The sequence below is a fragment of the Pituophis catenifer genome, unplaced genomic scaffold (assembly GCF_029215685.1).
Source record: "Pituophis catenifer annectens isolate HBS135680 unplaced genomic scaffold, rPitCat1.0.hap2 SCAF_2, whole genome shotgun sequence".
Lineage (NCBI taxonomy): Eukaryota > Metazoa > Chordata > Lepidosauria > Squamata > Colubridae > Pituophis > Pituophis catenifer.
Genome location: NW_027256882.1, coordinates 294532702 through 294554323, shown reverse-complemented (window position 1 = coordinate 294554323; position 21622 = coordinate 294532702). Strand labels below are relative to the sequence as shown.

The window sequence follows — 21622 nt, the reverse complement described above, 5'->3', positions numbered from 1 at the left end:
GGGTAAAATGAGGACCCAGATTTTTGGGGGCAAGAGGCTGACTCTGTAAACCGCTTAGAGGGGGCTGTGAAGCGGTATATAAGTCTAAGCCCTATTGAGATAGATAGATAGATAGATAGATAGATAGATAGATAGATAGATAGATAGATAGATGATAGATGATAGATGATAGATGATAGATAGATAGATAGATAGATAGATAGATAGATAGATAGATAGATAGATAGATAGATAGATAGAGGGATGGAGAGAGAGAGGGATGGATGGATGGATGGAGTGAGCCTGGTGAGATTCGAATTTACAGTAATTGCAGACAGCTGGTGTTAATCACAATGCTTTTTTGTCTGCTGAGCCACCAGGCCCTTATCTTGAAGGAGGGGGGCTTGGTGGGACCCCTTTGGAGATGTGGCCAGGCCTGCCGGTCTCCTCTCTTATCTCTGCTTGCACAGTCTTCTCCACTTTGCCCAGACCAAAACATGAAGGAGGTCTGTGGGAGAAAAATGAGATGGTTGTTTGCTTTTCCCATCTCAGTAAAACACTGCATTTACCCATTACGGATAGAAGAGACTATTTGTAGTTTAGGATAGGATAGGATAGGATAGGATAGGATAGGATAGGATAGGATAGGATAGGATAGGATAGGATAGGATAGGATATTTTTTATTGGCCAAGTGTGATTGGACACACAAGGAATTTGTCTTGGTGCATAAGCTCTTAGTCTACATAAAAGAAAAGATACGTTCATCAAGAATCATAAGGTACAACACTTAATGATAGTCATAGGGTACAAATAAGCAATCAGGAAACAATATCAAGATCAATCGTAAGGATACAAGCAACAAAGTGACAGTCATACAGTCATAAGTGGGAGGAGATGGCTGATAGGAACGATGAGAAGATTAATAGTAGTGCAGACTTAGTGAATAGTTTGACAGTGTAGAGAGAATTATTTGTTTAGCAGAGTGATGGCGTTGGGGAAAAAACTGTCCTTGTGTCTAGTTGTTCTGGTGTGCAGTGCTCTATAGCGTCATTTTGAGGGTAGGAGTTGAAACAGTTTACGTCCAGGATGTGAGGGGTCTGTAGATATTTTCCCAGCCCTCTTTTTGACTCTTGCAGTATACAGGTCCTCCATGGAAGGCAGGTTGGCAGCCCTTGTTTTTTCTGCAGTTCTAATGATCCTCTGAAGTCTCTGTCTGTCTTGTTGGGTTGCAGAGCCAAACCGGACAGTTATGGAGGTGCAGATGACAGACTCCATCATTCCTCTGTCGAATTGGATCAGCAGCTCCTTGGGCAGTTTGAGCTTCCTGAGTTGGCGCAGAAAAAACATTCTTTGTTGTGCTTTTTGGATGACGTTTTTGATGTTAGAAACCTCAGGGTTGGACTGTGAGATTCTTTGGTGCTTCCTGAATTTGGCTGTGGATGTTTCATGACCCAACAAAGTTAACATCATCAGTGATAGAAAGGAGTGAGGTTTCTGGAAGAAGAAGAAGGAGGGAGGAGGAGGAGGAGGAGGAGGAGGAGGAGGAGGAGGAGGAGGAGGAGGAGGAGGAAGACTGGGGGGGTCCTTGGTGCTCTCTGAGCTTGGGTGTTTTCTTGCGGACATTTCATTATCCAACTATCAGTGGATTTCATTATCATTTCATTATCCACAATCAGTGCTAGAAGGGAATGGGACTTGTGGAATGAAGGACTGTGGGATCCTCTGTGGAGTGGAGGAGGAAGAGGAGGAAGGACTGTGGAGTTCTTGGAATTCTTGGTACTCTCTGAGCTTTGCTGTTTTCTTGCAGATGTTTCATGACCCAACTAGGGAACATCATCAGCGCTAGAAGGAACTGGGGTTTGCTGTCTGTTTAAATATAAGGGGCTTGGTCGGTGTTGCTAGTGCTATACGTTCCTTGATTAGACTATTGTTTACTGCTTGTTGCTGCTTGTTGCTGATCTAAGTAATTGTTCCTTGGTTAAGGAAATAGGATAGGATAGGATAGGATAGGATGGGATGGGATAGGATAGGATAGGATAGGATAGGATAGGATAGGATAGGATAGGATAGGATAGGATATAGGCTGGGCTGGGCTGAGCTGGAGTGGAGTGGAGTGGAATAGAAATATGGAATAGAGTAGAATAGAATAGAATAGAATAGAATGGAATGGAATGGAATAGAATTATGGAATAGAATGGAATGGAATGGAATGGAATCTACTGGAGTGGAATGGAGTGGAGTGGAGTGGAATGGAATGGAATAGAAATATGGAATAGAGTAGAGTAGAGTAGAGTAGAGTAGAGTAGAATAGAATAGAATAGAATAGAATAGAATAGAATAGAATAGAATAGAATAGAATATGGAATAGAATAGAATAGAATAGAATAGAATAGAATAGAATAGAATAGAATAGAATAGAATAGAAATATGGAATAGAATAGAATAGAATAGAATAGAATAGAATAGAATAGAAATATGGAATAGAATAGAATAGAATAGAATAGAATAGAATAGAATAGAATAGAATAGAATAGAAAATATGGAGGGAATGGAATGGAATAGAATAGAAATAGAATAATAACTTTATTGTCACTTTGAATGTACACTAATCGGCATACATTAAAATTAAATTTCATTGCATACAGTTCTCAAAGGGATACCACCTCCAATATACATGACAAAATAAATAAATAAATATAAAATTACATGTACAAGGCGAGAAAAACGAACCTTGCGAGTTTCCCAGACGGATGGCACAAGGGAACAAAGCCCTTACAGAATCTGGTAATCTTGCTAGGACTACCAGATTAACTGTGGTTTGTTGAATAGAATTAGCGCAAGAGTTCACCGAGTTCCCGTGGGACACTAAACCAAATGCGAGGAAACCCCATTACGGCTGCCCTTGATGGAAACCCAGTGGGTGGCAGGGAAGAGACGATCGGTTTAAGCCTATTAATTGATTTTTCGGAACGAAAACGGATGAGAAGGAAAAAGGATCTGACTGCTGATTTAATTAGACCGACAATGCCGGGGCTAATGATGGATTAAGCCCCAAGCCCTCGCTCGGCTCCCTTCCTTCACATTGCTGGGGAGAGAAGCAGCTCCCTGTATCTGTGTGAAGCCTGAAACTTCGCTGCTGAATTATACACCGCTATACAGCTAGTCCTCCACTTACAACAGTTCATTTAGTGACTGTTCCAAATTACAACATCATTGAAAAAAGGATTTACAGTCACTTTTTCCACCCATCTTTAAACAATTTTATTAAATTATAGAATAAAATACAAAATAGAAAAACGAAGACACATTGGGTTAGGGTTAGAAAAAGCTTTGATTTCCTTCTCCCTCTGTTGCAGTAAAATAAAGTGTTAACGCTGAACCATAACTTTTTACTTTTCCATAATAATGATAGCACTTATATACCACTTCACAGTGCTTTTACAGCCCCCTCTAAGCGGTTTATAGAGTCAGCGTCTTGCCCCCAACAATCTGGGTCCTCATTTTACCCACCTTGGAAGGACAGAAGGCTGAGTTAACCTTGAGCCAGTCAGGATCGAACCGCTGGCTATGGGCAGAATCAGCCTGCAATACTGCATTCTAACCACTGCGCCACAACGGCTCAGGAAGGAAGGAAGGAAGGAAGGGAGGGAGGGAAAGAGGGAGGGCAGAAGGAAGGAAGGAAGGAAGGAAGGAAGGAAGGAAGGAAGGAAGGAAGGAAGGAAGGAAGGAAGGAAAAAATAGCAATACCACTTAGACTTATATACCACTTCACAGTGCTTTCCAGCTCTCTCTAAGGGATTTACAAAGTCAGCAAATTAACCCCACCAATCTGGGTCCTCATTTTACCGATCTCGGAAGGATAGAAGGCTGAGTCCACCTTGAATCTGGTAAGATTTAAATTGCTAAATTGCAGGCAGCCAGCAGAGGTAGCCTGCAGTATTGCACTCTAAGCATTGCATCGCCAGGGCTCATAATAATATAAACTCGCCATTTCTATAAAAACGAATCGATCTAATCAGTAAAAGCCAAAATCAAAAGTTTCATTTTTTCCCCACCTCGAGCACAAAGTCCAGAAGCGGTTTCCAGGCAGCCACAAAAGTACTTATATTCTTTTCTTTGATCAAAACGTTGAATTTAGCCATTTCTGCCAACTCCATCAGCTCCTCTAGCCATTCATCCAGGATGGGGATCGAAAAAAATCCTTCCATTTTTGTACGTACAGTAGTCTTGCAGCTACTTATGGCCATGTTTCACACTTTTTTTTTTTTAAATTTATATGCCGCCCTTCTCTGGAGACTCAGGGCGGCTTACAGTGCGTTAAGTAATAGCCTTCATACTTTTGTATATTTATACAAAGTCAGCTTATTGCCCCCACAAACTGGGTCCTCAATTTACCCACCTTAGAAAGGATGGAAGGCTGAGTCAACCTTAAGACCGTTGTGGCATTCCCGGCGGTCACATGATCAAAATTTGGACGTTTGGCAGCTGACTCATATTTATGATGGTCGCAGCATCATGGGGTCATGTGATCCTCTGTTGTGACATTCCAATAAGCAAAATTGGGAGGAACAGGCTCAAGCTCAACCCTTCCAAGACTGAGTGGCTGTGGCTCCCGGCATCCCGATATAGTCAGTTGACTCCATCACTGACTATTGGGGGCGAGTCTTTGGCCCCCACAGAAAGGGCTCACAATCTGGGAGTCCTCCTGGATATGCAGCTGTCCTTGGAGGAACATCTGACGGCTGTAGCCAGGGGGACCTTTTGTCAGGTTCGCCTGATCCGCCAGTTGCGCCCCTTTCTTGATCAGGATTCCCTGTGCACAGTCACTCATGCCCTCGTCACCTCTCACCTGGACTACTGCAACGCTCTCTACATGGGGCTCCCCTTGAGGGGCACCCAGAGGCTCCAACTGGTCCAGAACGCAGCAGCGCGGGTAGTGACGGGAGCAGCATGGCGCTTCCATGTAACACCGCTCCTGCGCGAGCTGCACTGGCTCCCAGTGGTCTTCCGGGTGCGCTTCAAGGTTTTGGTTATCACCTTTAAAGCGCTCCATGGCATAGGGCCTAGTTACCTTCGAGACCGCCTGCTGCTACCGACGGCCTCCCATCGTCCCGTGCGCTCCCACAGAGAGGGCCTCCTCAGGGTGCCATCAGCCAGACAGTGTAGGCTGGTGACCCCCAGGGGGAAGGCCTTCTCTGTGGGGGCACCTACCCTCTGGAATCAGCTGCCCCCAGAGATACGAAGAATCCAAGACCTCGGTGCCTTCCGCCGTGCCCTTAAAACCCACTTTCTCCAGCAAGCCGGGCTGGCTTAAGAAGAAATTTTAAATGTTTTAATTGGTTGTATTTTTAATTTTGGGCCAAATTTATATATATTTTAATTGTTTTTAATATTTGTGTTTTATGTTTTTTAATTCTGGCTGTACACCGCCCTGAGTCCTCAGGGAGAAGGGCGGTATATAAATTTAAAATAAAATAAAAATAAAAAATAAATAAATAAAATAAAATGCACGGGGGAAGCTGGATCGGGTTCCCAATCCTGTTTTCCTCACTGAACCGCCACAGTGATTTCACTTAACAAATGTGGCAAGGAAGGTCAAAAAATGGGACAAAATTTCCATGTAACCAATGTCTCCCTTAGCCACAGAAATCTGGGGCTCCATTGAGGTTTGTAAGTCGAGGACTGTCTGTAAACAGGCCTCTTTAACTCTAACAAAAGTCCCCACCGGGAAATGAGTCTCAACTGACGGTGGTAAATCTTCGTGCTCATGAGGACTGGGCACTTGGGATGTTATTACTGGCTCAGAGAGATGAGCCTGCCAGAAATAGATCATTAGGAAGAAACAGAAATTGTTCCAGGAGGGTCTCCATTAGCGCTTTCTTGGCACGCTTCATTAATTCCCACCGGGAGGCTGTAATTGGCGCAATGGCTGCTGTTTTGTGCTGCTAATTCTGGGGAAGACACGGGACGGTGTGTGTCGAGGTGACATGCCTTAAGACAGGCGTGTCAAACTCAAGGCCCACGGGCCGTATCCAGCCTGCAGGGTGCTTAGATCTGGCCCGTGGGACCAGCCTGGAAACAGCAAAGAACCAGCCCGCGGTACTTCTGCCAGCGAAAATGGAGCTCTAAAAGCAAAACAAAAGGAGAAATGTTTCCCCTTTTGCATTTGAGCATACAAGATGGGACAGGAAAGGAGAAAGGGAAAGAGGAAAGACAAAGGAAAAGAAGGAAAGAGGGGGAGGAAGAAGAAAAGAGAATGAAGAGGGAAGGAAAAGGAAGGAGGGAAGGGAAAGAAGGAAGAGAACGAAAGAAGGAAGGAAGGAAGGAAGGAAGGAAGGAAGGAAGGAAGGAAGGAAGGAAGGAAGGAAATTTAATTAATTTATATACCACCCATCTTGCTGTTTGGAGCAAATAGTTTAATTGTTACTGACACAGATTAAAATAGTATCAGATAAATAAATGTGAAATACCTTCTCACAAAAAATGTTTAGCTTTTTTTGAGTTTTGAGATGGCTTTCAATTTTGTGTGTGTGTGTGTGGCTTCATGGATAAAGCTAAATAAAGCAGAACCAATGCAATGAAGAAATCCAGGCGTTCCCAGTTCTCTCCCTTTTTACATTGACTGAAGGTTTAGTCCTGGTATTGGGAAGGAAGGAAGGAAGGAAGATGAGAATGAGAGGAAGGAAGGAAGGAAGGAAGGAAGGAAGGAAGGAAGGAAGATGAGAATGAGAGGAAGGAAGGAAGGAAGGAAGATGAGAATGAGAGGAAAGAAGGAAGAAAGGAAGGATGGAAGGAAGATGAGAATGAGAGGAAAGAAGGAAGAAAGGAAGGATGGAAGGAAGATGAGAATGAGAGGAAGGAAGGAAGGAAGGAAGGAAGGAAGGAAGGAAGGAAGGAAGATGAGAATGAGAGGAAGGAAAGAAGGAAGGAAGGAAGGAAGGAAGGAAGGAAGATGAGAATGAGAGGAAGGAAGGAAGGAAGATGAGAATGAGAGGAAAGAAGGAAGAAAGGAAGGAAGGAAGGAAGATGAGAATGAGAGGAAGAAAGGAAGGAAGGAGATGAGAATGAGAGGAAGGAAGGAAGGAAGAAAGGATGGAAGGAAGATGAGAATGAGAGGAAGGAAGAAAGATGAGAATGAGAGGAAGGAAGGAAAGGGAAGGAAGGAAGGAAGGAAGGAAGGAAGAAAGGATGGAAGGAAGATGAGAATGAGAGGAAGGAAGGAAGATGAGAATGAGAGGAAGGAAGGAAAGGAAGGAAGGAAGGAAGGAAGGAAGGAAGGAAGGAAGGAAGGAAGATGAGAATGAGAGGAAGGAAGGAAGGAAGGAGATGAGAATGAAAGTGAGGGAGGATCTCAGGGAAGTCCTGCCTTAACACTTGGCCACCACAGGTGTCCCCGACAGTCCTGTGTCACACCCACTCATGGCCCCCCCAAGGTCAAACACAACCCTGATGTGGCCCTCAATGAAATTGAGTTTGACACCCCTGCCTTAAGATCTACTAGAGGTACTCCTCGACTTTCAACAGTTCATTTAGTGACTGCTCATAGTTACAACGAGACTGAAAAAAGTGACTTAGGATTGTTTTTCCCACTTACGACTGTCATAGGATCCCCAGGTCACATGATCAAAATTTGGGCGCTTGACAACTGGTCCATATTTGTGACGGTCGCAGTATCCTGGTGTCATGCAATCCCCTTTGTCACCTTCTCAGCAGGCTTCCAGCAAGCAAACCTTAATGGGGGAAGCCAGACTCACTTAACAACCATATGATTCACTTAGCAGCTGCAGTGCTCCGCCTAACCCCTGTGGCAAAACCATTGTCATAATGGGGCACATCTTACTTAACAATTGCGTTGCTCCACAATGGCAATTTTGTGCTCCATTGTGGTGGTAAGCCATGGATTCCATGTATATTTCTGGCAGGACAGGCAGCTATATAAATTGGAGATAAACAAAATAAAACTGAAGTAGATATTTCCCATGTCAGTTGGAATTGAATTAGAATTAGAATTCTTTATTGGCCAAGTGTGATTGGACACCCAAGGAATTTGTCTTGGTGCATATGCTCTCAGTGTACATAAAAGAAAAGATACGTTCGTCAAGAATCATAAAGTACAACACTTAATGATAGTCATAGGGTACAAATAAGGAAGGAAGGAAGGAAGGCAAGAAAAGGAAGGAAGGAAGGGAAAGAGGAAGGATGGAGAGAAAAGGAAGAAGGAGGGAGGGAGGGAGGAAGGAGAAAAAAGGAAGGAAGAGAGGGAGGAAGGAAGGAGAGAAAAGGAAGGAAGGGAGGGAGGGAAAGAGGAAGGATGGAGAGAAGAAGGAGGGAGGGAGGGAGGAAGGAAGGAGAGAAAAGGAAGAAGGAGGGAGGAAGGAAGGAGAAAATAGAATAGAATAGAATTTTATTGGCCAAGTGTGATTGGGCACACAAGGAATTTGTCTTTGGTTGCATACACTCTCAGTGTACATAAAAGAAAAGATACGTTCATCAAGAATCATAAGGTACAACACTTAATGATAGTCATAGTGTACAAATAAGGAAGGAAGGAAGGAAGGAGAGAAAAGGAAGGGAGGGAGGGAGGGAGGGAAGGAGGAAGGATGGAGAGAAAAGGAAGGAGGGAGGGAGGAAGGAGAAAAAAGGAAGGAAGAGAGGGAGGAAGGAAGGAAGGAAGGAGAAAATAGAATAGAATAGAATTCTTTATTGGCCAAGTGTGATTGGGCACACAAGGAGTTTGTCTTTGGTGCATACGCTCTCAGTGTACATAAAAGAAAAGATACGTTCATCAAGAATCATAAGGTACAACACTTAATGATAGTCATAGGGTACAAATAAGGAAGGAAGGAAGGAAGGAGAGAAAAGGAAGGGAGGGAGGGAGGGAGGGAAGGAGGAAGGATGGAGAGAAAAGGAAGAAGGAGGGAGGGAGGGAGGAGAAAAAAGGAAGGAAGAGAGGGAGGAAGGAAGGAAGGAAGGAAGGAGAAAATAGAATAGAATAGAATTCTTTATTGGCCAAGTGTGATTGGGCACACAAGGAGTTTGTCTTTGGTGCATACGCTCTCAGTGTACATAAAAGAAAAGATACGTTCATCAAGAATCATAAGGTACAACACTTAATGATAGTCATAGGGTACAAATAAGGAAGGAAGGAAGGAAGGCAAGAAAAGGAAGGAAGGAAGGGAAAGAGGAAGGATGGAGAGAAAAGGAAGAAGGAGGGAGGGAGGGAGGAAGGAGAAAAAAGGAAGGAAGAGAGGGAGGAAGGAAGGAGAGAAAAGGAAGGAAGGGAGGGAGGGAAAGAGGAAGGATGGAGAGAAGAAGGAGGGAGGGAGGGAGGAAGGAAGGAGAGAAAAGGAAGAAGGAGGGAGGAAGGAAGGAGAAAATAGAATAGAATAGAATTTTATTGGCCAAGTGTGATTGGGCACACAAGGAATTTGTCTTTGGTTGCATACACTCTCAGTGTACATAAAAGAAAAGATACGTTCATCAAGAATCATAAGGTACAACACTTAATGATAGTCATAGGGTACAAATAAGGAAGGAAGGAAGGAAGGAGAGAAAAGGAAGGGAGGGAGGGAGGGAGGGAAGGAGGAAGGATGGAGAGAAAAGGAAGAAGGAGGGAGGGAGGAAGGTGAAAAAAGGAAGGAAGAGAAGGAGGAAGGAAGGAAGGAGAAAATAGAATAGAATAGAATTCTTTATTGGCCAAGTGTGATTGGACACACAAGGAATTTGTCTTGGGGCATACGCTCTCAGTGTACATAAAAGACAAGATACGTTCGTCAAGAATCATAAGGTACAACACTTAATGATAGTCACAGGGAACAAATAAGCAATCAAATCATATTAGGAAACAATTTTTTTTTTTAATTTGATTTATATGCCGCCCTTCTCCGGAGTCTCAGGGCGGCTTACAATGCGTTAAGCAATAGCCTTCATACTTTTGTATATTTATACAAAGTCAGCTTATTGCCCCCACAATCTGGGTCCTCATTTCACCTACCTTAGAAAGGATGGAAGGCTGAGTCAACCTTGAGCCTGGCGAGATTTGAACCTGCAGTAATTGCAGGCAGCTGTGTTAATAACAGGGTGCTTAGACCACTGTACTAACAATCAATATAAATTGTAAGGATACAAGCAATGAAGTTAGGGTCATACAGACATAAGTGGGAAGAGATGGCAAAGTTATCATAACGTAACCCTGATGTGGCTTCTTACTCATCTGAAACAATTCTCATCGTATTTTAGACCAGGGGTGTCCAACCTTGGCAAGTTTAAGAAGTGGGGACTTCACGTTTAACAGGGTTGGACCCCCCCCCCGGTTAAACTGAGGCCTAAAATACATACAGGTAGTCTTCAAAGTACGACCACAATTGAGTCATTGAGTTATGAAGATCATGGTCAACAGCAACGACCTTGTAAGGTAGGTTGGGTTGAGAGACAGAGCGACTGGGCCAGAATCACCCAGCTGGCTTTCATGGCTAAAGCGGATTTGAACTCATAAAATTTGTGGAATTCCCCAGCCAGCATGGGAAAAACAACTAAGCACAGACAGCACCAAGGATCCCACAGCTGTTGGCCCCCCCTCCCCTCTTCTTTCTTCTCTTGGCAAATCCCCTCCCTTCTAGCACTGGTGAGATTACCCAGTTGGGTCGTGAAATGTCTTGCAAGAAAACAACCAAGCTCAGACAGCACCAAGGATCACACAGCTGTTGCCTTCCTCTTCAAGGGTGGGCTTCAAAAATTTTAGCAAGGGGTTCTCTGCCTGGTTGCTGGGTGGGCATGGCCATGGTGGGCGTGGCCTAGTCAGCCTCCTGCACCATGGGGGGAGGGCATTTTTGCCCTCCCCGGGCTCTGGAGGCTTTCCTCGAGCCCCTGGGAGGGTGAAAACGGCCTCCCCAGGCTCCAGAGGCCCTCTAGAGGCCAGAAACGGGCCCGCTTCCAGCCTTCCTGAACTTCCGGTAGGCCTGATTTTCACTCTCTCCCAGCCTCCGTGCACGCCCTGCACTTACCTGCATCCAAAACGGGCCTCATGGGGACTCCTGGGAGGGGTGGGGTGGGCAGGGCCAGCCAAAGAGTGGGATTTGGGGGTTCTCTGAACTGCACAGAATCTTAGCTAGAGGTTCTCCCGAACCCCTGCGAACCCCCAGTGGCCCACCCTTGTTCCCCTTTCCTCCCCCTTCCTCCTTTTCTTGTAGATCAGTGTTTCTCAACCTTGGAAGCTTGAAGATGGGTAGACTTCAACTCCCAGAATCCCCCAGCCAGCGCTGAGAAACACTGTTGTAGATGTTTGTTTACTCAAATTAAGTAACATCACTAGCACTGATGATCTTATCTAGTTGGGTCATAAAATGACTGCAAGCTGAGAGAGCACCAAGGATCCCTCACTAGTAGCTTTTTTTTGGGGATATATATATATATATATATATATATATATATATATATATATATATATATATATATATATATGTGTGTGTGTGTGTGTGTGTGTGTGTGTGTGTGTGTGTGTGTGTGTGTGTATGCATACATATATATATATATATATATATATTTTCTTACTTCTTCATAGGGTTTATGTGTGTTTTTCCTCTTACGTTTTTCCTTTACGTAGGGAAAACCTGGCTAGAGGAAACACACACACACACACACACACACACACACACACACACACACACACACACACATATGTCTTCTTAAGTTTTCGCAGGTGTGCATGTGCAAAAAATTAAAATCTCAGGTGTTTTCCCAACATTTTAACCAACTTATTTACAATGACACGGGAAAACACACACACATATATATATATATATATTCAGCCTTGCCATCCAATCCCTATTTAGGAAGACTTCGGAATAACCACCGCCCTGTGGCATTGCTCCATTGGTTTTGACAAAAACTGTCAGCCAGAATTCTGGCTGTATCCTATTCGTTCTGGGCCAACGGGTGGTTTCCATACCAACGTCGTAGAGATCCTGCCCGGAGAACATTATTTGCGTCGGTATTTTATTTCTGAGTAATTAAAAGCCTGCAAAACAGAGGTTATTTGTGGCAGGCAATCTGTAGCTCCCAGATAAACGCGAGTTTTCTTTTTTCAAGGTGAATATCGCAATCGGGCCAGAATGTTTATTTCCCACGAACAGATAACGGTGCCTCATGTCAAAGGTTTTCATTATTGCTGCTGTAGAAAATAATAGGACTGAAAATTCCCCAGAAAGGGAGAATGACTGGGTTGCTAAGCCAGTCCTCCCGGCAGAGAGTTTGCAAGTGAGGAAGCTTGGCTGGGAAAGTCAATTCCCCAAGACTCTTAAAAGAGTGGGGGGGGATAGACATATTAACTTTTATGATGTTTTGCTTCAAAAAGACGTAAGATAAATCGGTGCTCGGGGTGGCGAGTAGCGCAATCAAAGCCCCACTGATTTTGACAAGGGGTGAGGTTCTTGCTGTGGAATGATCTTCATGGGGCTCAGTGGGGTATAATTCGCACACGCAGCCCTGAAACAATTAAGTGCGGAATTAGGGCCTTTGATCAAGCAAGGGGGATAAGATCTGGCATCGAGCAGAAGATTTTTGAAGCTGAGCAAAGGCCGGTTCCAGAAGGAAGCTTGCAAGCTACCTTAGAGTGGAGGTTTAGGATTATGGCCTGAAATTTGAACTGGTAATTTTTGGGAACCTATTAATTAAAAAAACAAACAAACAAAAACTTTTGTGGTCTTTGGTGCTCGCCGAGCTTGGTGGTTTTCTTGCAGGTATTTTATCACACGACTGATGATGTTCCCTAGTTGGGTCATGAAAAGTCTGCAAGGAAAAAACCCAAGTCAGAGAGCACCAAGTTGTTATTTTCCTCCTCCTTCTCTTCTTCTTCCTCCTCCTCCTCCTCCTCCTCCTCCTCCTCCTCCTCCTCCTCCTCCTCCTCCTCCTCCTCCTCCTCCTCCTCCTCCTCCTCCTCCTCCTCTCTGCAAGCACTACTCCCTTCTAACAATCATGATCTTACCTAGTTGGATAATAAAACTATAAAAACAACAAAATTCTGAGAGCATCAAGGATCAAGGACTCCACAGTCATTTTCCTCCTCCTCCTCCTCCTCCTCCTCCTCCTCCTCCTCCTCCTCCTCCTCCTCCTCCTCCTCCTCCTCCTCCTCCTCCTCCTCTTCCTCCTCCTCCTCTCTGCAAGCACTATTCCCTTCTAGCACTCATGGTGTTACGTAGTTGGGTAATAAAACGTCTGCAAGAAAACCACCAAGCTCAGAGAGCATCAAGAATCAAGGACTCCACAGTCATTTACCTCCTCCTCCTCCTCCTCCTCCTCCTCTCTGCAAGCACTATTCCTTTCTAGCACTGATGGTGTTATCTAGTTGGGTAATGAAACATCTGCAAGAAAACCACCAAGCTCAGAGAGCACCAAGGACCCCATAGTCGTTCTCCTCCTCCTCCTCCTTCTCCTCGCCCCTTTTTCCCCTCTTCCACTCCACACAACCCCTTTCTTCTGATATGAATGATGTTACCTAGTTGGGTAATGAAACATCTGCAAGAAAACCACCAAACTCAAAGAGCACCAAGAACCCACAGTTCTCCTCCTCCTCCTCCCAAACCCTCCTCCCTTCTAGCCCTACAGATGTTGCCCTCCCTCCATCCTAACTGGAGATCCCACCACTCCAAGGCAGCTGCTAGCCAGCGCCACGTCTTGCGATAGAAAACCCCAAAGCCGAATGGTGCGTTGCGAGCGCACGAGGCAGAAGTCCTCGCGGGGCCTCCTTGCTTCGCTCTCGAATCTTCCCGTTCCCTTTTTTTTTCAACAGAGCGACGACATCAACAAAGTGGCCAAGGCGGCGAAGATCGTGGAGCGGATGGTCAACCAGAACACCTTCGATGACATCGCTCAAGGTGAGGACCCAGAAGAAGGCTGTCCGGGACGCTGCCTGAAAGTGATGCCCTTGTTCTCCCAAAGGTGCTTTTTTCCAGAAAACAGTTGGACTTTCTTCTCTTTGTCTGAAGACAAAGTTTCGCTTCTCATCCAAGAAGCTTCTTCAGTTCTGCGTGGATGGTGGGGGAATGGAAGGATTTATATTCCTTGCAGACAGCCGGTCCTTTGCATCCTTTTAGAGGGTCGTTGAGACCACTTGGAGGTTTGTCTGTGTCCTCAGCATCACCTGAGTGGTGCAAATGACTGTGCAGCCTTCTTGGAACTGCTGAAAGGACTGAATTATAGACAGATGTTCTGCCCCAGCTCCAGATTTCCAAGGATATTGACACACACCAATGGTCCTTATCAAATTTATTAAGTAGCAAGAATAAACAAGACCGGCAAAGGTTGGCAACCAGCCCAGAAAACAAGATATGATAAACCAAAATACTCTGATAATAAATATGAGTTGTTTCCAGCAAGAAAGCATACAGCGACTTTCTTAAATTGCTATGTGTGACTTAAATAGGCTAAGGGAGTGGCCAATTATCCTCGAGCCTTACTCTCGAGGAGACCTCCTCCTCCTCCTGAGTAGCCACTCCTGCCTTTTGGCAGCCCTGCGGGCCCGAGCATTGAGGAGAGGCTCCTCCACTTCGCTCTCCTCCGCTTGAAGGAGCCTCTGGAGATTCTGAAGGCCCTGGCTGAGTCTCTGCCTCTGGCACCACATCCTCCTCAGCCTCCTCGCTGTACGACGCGAGCGCTAGCTGCGCAGGCTGCTGGCGCGACATCACACCAGCCTCCTCTTCATCAGGATCAGCCACGATCTGTGCAGGCTGCTGGTGGGCCAGAACAATAGATGATGTCGTATCCCTCTCCTTCTGTTGAGAGAGGCTGTTCAATTTGGACATAGATGGCCTCTTTGACCCCTCTTCCAAACCAGCAGTCCTCTCTGTCCAGAATGTGGACTTTGCTGTCTTCAAAGGAGTGGCCTGTGTCTTTGAAATGCAGGTGGACTGCTGAATCTATGATGGCTTTGTTCTCCTATATTGTGCCATGCGCTTATGGACAAAAGAACCACTTCATAAACTCAGGTGGCCCTGAGGACACAGACAAACCTCCAGGTGGCCTCAACGGCTCTCTAAAAAGGACGCAAATGACCAGCTGTCTGCAAGGAACATCAATCCTTCCATTCCCCCACCCTCCAGTCAGAACTAAAGAAGCTTCTTGGATGAGAAGGGAAACCTCTTCAAAGAAAAACCAGAAAGTCCAGTTGGAAAAGCACCTTTGGGACAACCAGGACCTGAATGACTTGAGAATCTCTGCAGACGTTCGCTTGTTCTCGCTTCCTTCCTTGGCTCCGATGAGCCTTTGCTTCCATTTCCAGTCCCTGCTGTTGGTCATAAGCAGTGGTGGGTTTCACTTACCTTTGCTACCTGTTTGCTCACGCGTGCACCACTTCTGTGCATGCATAGAGCGTATTTGATGACATTCGGGAGGGTGGGCGGAGCCTCCCATCACAGCTGCTACCGGTTTGCCTGAACCAGGTCGAACTGGTAGCAACCACCACTGGTCATAAGAGTGAACGACTGCTGGGGCTCTGCAGGGACCAGGTCGTAAGTATTATTATTTATTATTTATTAGTCACATTTTTATGCCGCCCAACTCCCGAGGGACTCTGGGTGGCTAACAACAAAGAATAAAACAATGCGAACAATATCCCATGCAAAAGTTTAAAAAGAAAACATGCAAAAGTAGCTTTTGAGAGGTCCACCGTAACTACGAATAGCCATTAAGCAACTGGTCATAAAGTCAAGAACTACCTCTGTATAGCTTCGAAGTCTTTTAATCCCCCAGAGAGCTTCCGAGGAGGCTTACAACTGAAAAAGATTAGAAATTTAAAACAGCATCCTAACCCAGGACAGATTGGGAACAGGAGGAAAGAAATGCAAGTAGTCCTTGATTTGCAACCATTCATTTAGTGACCGCTCTAGAGTTAAAATGGCCCTGAAAAAAGTGACTTACAACTGGTTCTCGCACTTACAGCCAAACATCCCCAAAAATTCATGTTCTTGGAAATGCCATTTGCCACTTTTCCAGCCGGCTTCTGGCCAGCAAATTCAGTGGGGAGGGGGCGGAAGCCAGATTTGCTTAATGACCGCATGACTCGCTTAGCAACTGCAAGGATTTGTGTAACAACCGTGGCAAAAAAGAAGATGTAAAATTGGATGTGACTCACTTAACAATTAGAATAACAGAGTTGGAAAGGACTTTGGAGTTCTTCTAGTCCAATCCTCTCCTCAAACAGGAAACTCTGTAATTTAAAAAGAGAAAAAGTCAAGAGCCATGGTGGCGCCGTGGTGAGAATGTGGTATTGCAGGCTGCCAGCAGTTCGATCCTGACCGGCTGAAGGTTGACTCAGCCTTCCCTCTTTCCGAGGTCGGTAAAAGGAGGACCAGGATTGTTAGGGGCAAGAGGCTGACTCTGTAAACTGCTTAGAGAGGCCTGTAAAGTACTGTAAAGCGGTATATAAGTCCAAGTGCTATTGCTATTCCTTCCTTCCTTCCTTCCTTCCTTCCTTCCTTCCTTCCTTCCTTCCTTCCTTCCTTCCTTCCGTCCTTCCTTCCTTCCACTGTTGTGGCACAGTGGTTAGAATGCAGTATTGCAGGCTAATTCTGCCCACTGCCAGCAGTTCAATCCTGACCGGCTGAAGGTTGACTCAGCCTTCCGTCCTTCCAAGGTGGGTAAAAGGAGGACCAGGATTGTTAGGGGCAAGAGGCTGACTCTGCAAATCGCTTAGAGAGGGCTATAAAGCGGTATATAAATCTAAGTGCTAATGCTAATGCTGTTACTACTTTTGACATGACTCAAAGCCCGTGGGAACCAAGAGTGCTAACATCTTGCCTAGTGCTGTGATTGTAAGAATGCAAAATTGGGGGGGGGGGGGGAAAGATTGTTGCTGAGAACAATGAGCTGGGTGGTGCCAGCAAAGACGGTGCTGAATTAGAGGTAACAGAATGAGTTGGAAGGGACCTTGGAGGTCTTCTAGTCCCAACCCCTTCTCAAGCAGGAGAACAATCTCTTCTTAAAGGCCTCCAGTGATGGAGCATGTTGCAATATTTTCAGGATCAGACTCAATAATATTAGTGAGAGTTAAAGGTTTAAATATACTTCCTTTTATTTACAATAGGCATTCTATATTCACTGAATATTCACAGATAGAAGCCAGGAAAAGGGTGTAGGTGGCTCCTTATATATACAATGGGTGGAGCTATAAATGGGAGTGGTGAATTATGAATACATTAAGAAGTGAAGAATAAGTTAACCCCTGATACCCCCATTCATATACTATTTACACATTAGAGAATAAGGCATTTACATCTGACAAATCCCCCCTCTAAATGCCGATTCGTTATACAACACCAATTACATTCAGATTCAGGACAATACAAAACATACAATTTAGATGTTAAATATTTGTGTTGCTTAGAAGGTAAAGGCTTTGTCAATATGTCAGCTAATTGTTCTGAAGTATCACAATGCACTGCTTTAATAAATCCATCCTGAGATAATTGCCTCACATGTTTAAATTTTATATCTATATGCCTGGACCTTTTCCAATGGCATCAGATCTAGATATTTCAATGGCTGCTTTATTGTCTTCATGCATAACAAAAGGCAAAGCAGGTTTTTTTCCAAACATCTGAAATTAAATCATTAAACCATACGAGGTTATTTGCAGCTTTGGATAAACAAACATATTCCGCTTCTGTCGTTGAAGTGGCTACTAGTTCTTGTTTACCAGTATACCAGTAAACTGGACAGTCATTTAAGAGAAAAATATAACCAGATGTACTTTTTCTGCATGATGTGTCTCCAGCCCAGTCCGCATCTGCATAACATGCAAGCTTTGGTTCTTTATTATCACTAGGTTCTAATACTAAGCAAAAATCTAGTGTACTTTTCAGATATCTTAAAATTCTTTTAACAGCTTCCCAGTGATACATTGTTGGTTCGCTGACGTGTCTGGATAATAAATTGAGTGGTAAGGCAATATCCGGTCTAGTCCAATTAGATATATAAAGAAGTGAACCTATGATTGATCTATAAAACGTGTTATCCTTGAATTCAGGTGAAGATTCATCAGTATTTCTAAGAAAATCAGTTTGCATAGGAGTATCACAGGGTTTGGCATTGTTTAAATTGCATTTATTTAAAAGTTCTATAATCTTATCTCTCTGAGTAAGTTTGAATCCCCTTCTAGTCTTATTAATTTGAACACCAAGATATTTGTTCACTTTACCTAGAGATTTCAACGAGAAATGTTCATTTAACTTATTTACAAAAGTTTCTCTCCTCTCTTTGTGTTTTCCTATATATAAAATGTCATCTACATAAATCAACACAAATTCAATGTAATCATCACCCTTTTTGACAAAGAAACAGTTATCAGCAGTGGTAGCGTTGAAATCCATGGTCTTAAGTACTTTTACTAAACAATCATACCATCTTTTACCAGATTGTTTTAATCCGTATAAACTCTTGTTCAACAGCCAAATTTCATTTTTGTTGGTGTATTGACTGTGAGGTGCTCTTACGTATATTTCCTTATCTAGTTTTGCGTGTAGATACGCAGTCTGTATGTCATATTGAAATACATCAAGATTGAGTGCTGATGCTACCACTAGAGCTGTTTTGACACTCTCTGTTCTTACAGTGGGGGAATACGTGTCAGTATAGTCCTCCGGATATTTCTGTGCATAACCTTGTGCAACTAATCTAGCTTTATATAGAGTGTTGCCTCCTTCTAAGTTCTTAATTTTATATATCCACCTGGTACCAATAATTGTTTTATCTTTAGGTGCAATTGCAGGTGTAAATACATTTAATCCTTGTAAACTTTCCATCTCTTTTTTCATAGCTAATTCCCATTTTTCTTTTTCTTCACGAGGGAGTTTTAACACTTCCTCATAAGTATTAGGTGTTATTGGTTCATCATCCATATGCATTACGTAATCTCTGTATTTATTTGGCATTTGATTTCTGTTGTTTCTAATGACTCTTTCGGGTTTGCTATTGTTATCATGCAAATATCTTGCTTCCTTTTTTGTTAGTGTGTCTGTCTTTATTTTGTGTTGGCTATTTGTCCAAGTTTTGGTTTTGTTTTTATATTTGTTGACATTCTGTTTTTCTATGGTCCCTTTCTCATGAGATTTTGTATCTTTACATTTATTTGGAAATATTTCATTAAGGTGTAATTTAGACCAGTTGGCCTGTTCATGGAACACAGCTGTTCTGGAAACTATAAATCTGTTATTATTATCAATGAATCTGTACCCTTTGGTGCCAGTTTCATATCCCATAAACCTGAGTCTTCTGGATACGTTTTCCCCCTTTCTTCTCAACTGTTTAGGTATGTGTACGTCTGCAGTGACTCCAAATATGTGCATGTGTGCTAATTTTGGTTTCCTATTATACATTACTTCATATGGTGTCTTATTTACAATACTGGACCAGGTTCTATTTTGTGTGTAGTTTGAATAATGTAAGGCTTCTGACCAAAATTGTTTGCTTAAGCCAGCATCCTCCAATGTGCATCTAATCATGGTTTGTAATGTGGAATTCTTTCTCTCTGCAATCCCGTTCTGAAAAGCAGAAAATGGACTAGACGTGTAATGTAGCATTCCTCTATCCTTTAACCATTGGGAGAATTCTTTAGACATGAATTCACATCCCCTATCTGTCATAATTTGTTTTATTCTGATATTGTGTTGTGTTTCTATGCGTTTGTAAAATTCCTTAAATTTTTGAAAGGTTTCATCTTTGTGTTTTAATGTATAAACAAACCCATAACGGCTATAATCGTCTACTATTGTCAGGAAGTAACGTTTTCTATAGGTGATTGATGGAGTTAATGGGCCAACTAAGTCCATGTGTACTAAGTCAAAAATTTTGTTGGTTGATCTAGTAGATTTTCTTGGCCTGGGACTAGTTTTTAGTTTTGTAGATTTACATACTGAGCATTCCAAATAGTTTTCACAATTTTTTATTTTGACACCTTCTGCGTGTTCAGTCATTTTTTGTACTACAGGAAAACTGGCATGTCCTAACTTCCTATGTAAGATGTGAGCACACTCATCATGAATTGGTTTACCTATTTTTGGTTTTTTTTTATTGTGAGCATCTGCGTGATCATGAGATATTTTACATTCATCATTGTCACTGTTGCTAATATTTTCATCATCTGCTTCAATACAATCTTCCATATTTGAATCAATGTTATGCAACCATTTTTCCTTTGTTATCAGATAAGGTAGGCCTCCTTTAATCATCACTGTGCCTATATTTATTTTATTCTTCTCCAAAGTCGCTTTTCCCTTTGAGAAAACTATATTAATGTCAGAATCTCTACTTAGTTTTATGGCACTTAGTATGTTATGAGGTATTTCAGGTATTAACAATACCCCCTCTATTTTTCCTAGACCAGGCAAGGTTACATTTCCTCTGCCTAATACTTGAACCTTTTCTTGGTTAGCTACCTTTATTACAAATTTATCTTCTGTAAATGAAGACAATATATTTTTGTTATTAGTGGTGTGATTAGTTGCTCCAGAATCAATAAGCCAATTATTGTTCTCATTTTGTTGTATTTTAGTGTTGTCTTGTTTATTCAACCCATTCAGTGAACCAGATTTTCTATCCTTTGAATTATCTCTGCCCCCTCTATTCTCTTTGTAATTTGGTGGGCTTCTATATCTATGTCTATCTATGGAAGACTGTCTATAATTGTATTTGTTCCTATATTCTGACCTATGTCTTTCCTTTGAAATTTTGGGACAATCTCTTCTATTGTGTTCCCTGGATCCACAATTGTGACATTTAAATGTTTCATTATATTTTTCTTGGAAAGCTACTTTCCTATAAGGTTTGTGTTCTGTGTGATTGCTAGAACGATTTCTTCTTGAATTGTCTTCTGCTATCAATTTATTTGATAGACTTTCTATGGATAAGTATCCTAGATTGATAGTGTCTAAATGTGACATAAAACTGTCCCATGATGAATCAAGTGAGTTGATAATAACACTTTTCATTGTTTGGTCTGAAATCACCTCCCCCCTCAAATGCAGCTCAGCTCTTATTTTGTTTAAAGATATTAAATGCTCACTTATGGAAACCCCTGGTTTCACTCTAGATGAAAAGAAATCCTTAGACATTCTTGTGGTGGTAGCCACACTATCGCTGTGAAACAAATTAAACATGCATTGAATAATTTCTGAAACAGTCAGATTAGGTTTGATGCTATGATACATTGCAGGGGACACACTAGATATTATTAAGAAAAATGCTCTATGGTGTAAACAATCTATTTTTAAAGTCCAAGGTCTTTTTGGGGGACTAGTGATAAAAAATAGTAAATTTTCCTTCATAAAGACAACCTGGAGTTGTTGTTACCATTCTTGCAAATTAATGCCATCAACCCTTAGTTTTGGGAAGTCACTGGGTAAATTTCCGACATTATTTTGTCCATTACTTACGACCTGGGGCAGTCCGTGGTCTCGCAAGTGTAGAAAATTGCAAAACGGCATGGGGATGCTCGCAACGAGTCTGCGTGGTTCTCTCGCCAGTTCATGTCTTCCCGGACCGTCTGCGTAGTTTCGCGCATGCGCGTTGTCCATTTCTTCTTTGGAGTCGTCGTGGAAGGTTCTCTCCATTGCGGCTCGCTCGCTCTGCTCTGCTTCAGACGAGTCGGTCTCT

General features: G+C 43.0%; 1 protein-coding gene across 1 annotated transcript in view; it reads left to right on the top strand.

Moving 5' to 3' along the window:
- DNAI1 (dynein axonemal intermediate chain 1) overlaps positions 1 to 21622 on the top strand; it is a 132496-nt gene that overhangs the window by 11258 nt on the left and 99616 nt on the right. Inside the window, exon 5 of the mRNA XM_070936022.1 lies at positions 13767 to 13851. Within this exon, the coding sequence (XP_070792123.1) occupies positions 13767 to 13851 (85 nt within the window). The remainder of the gene's footprint in view (positions 1 to 13766; positions 13852 to 21622) is intronic.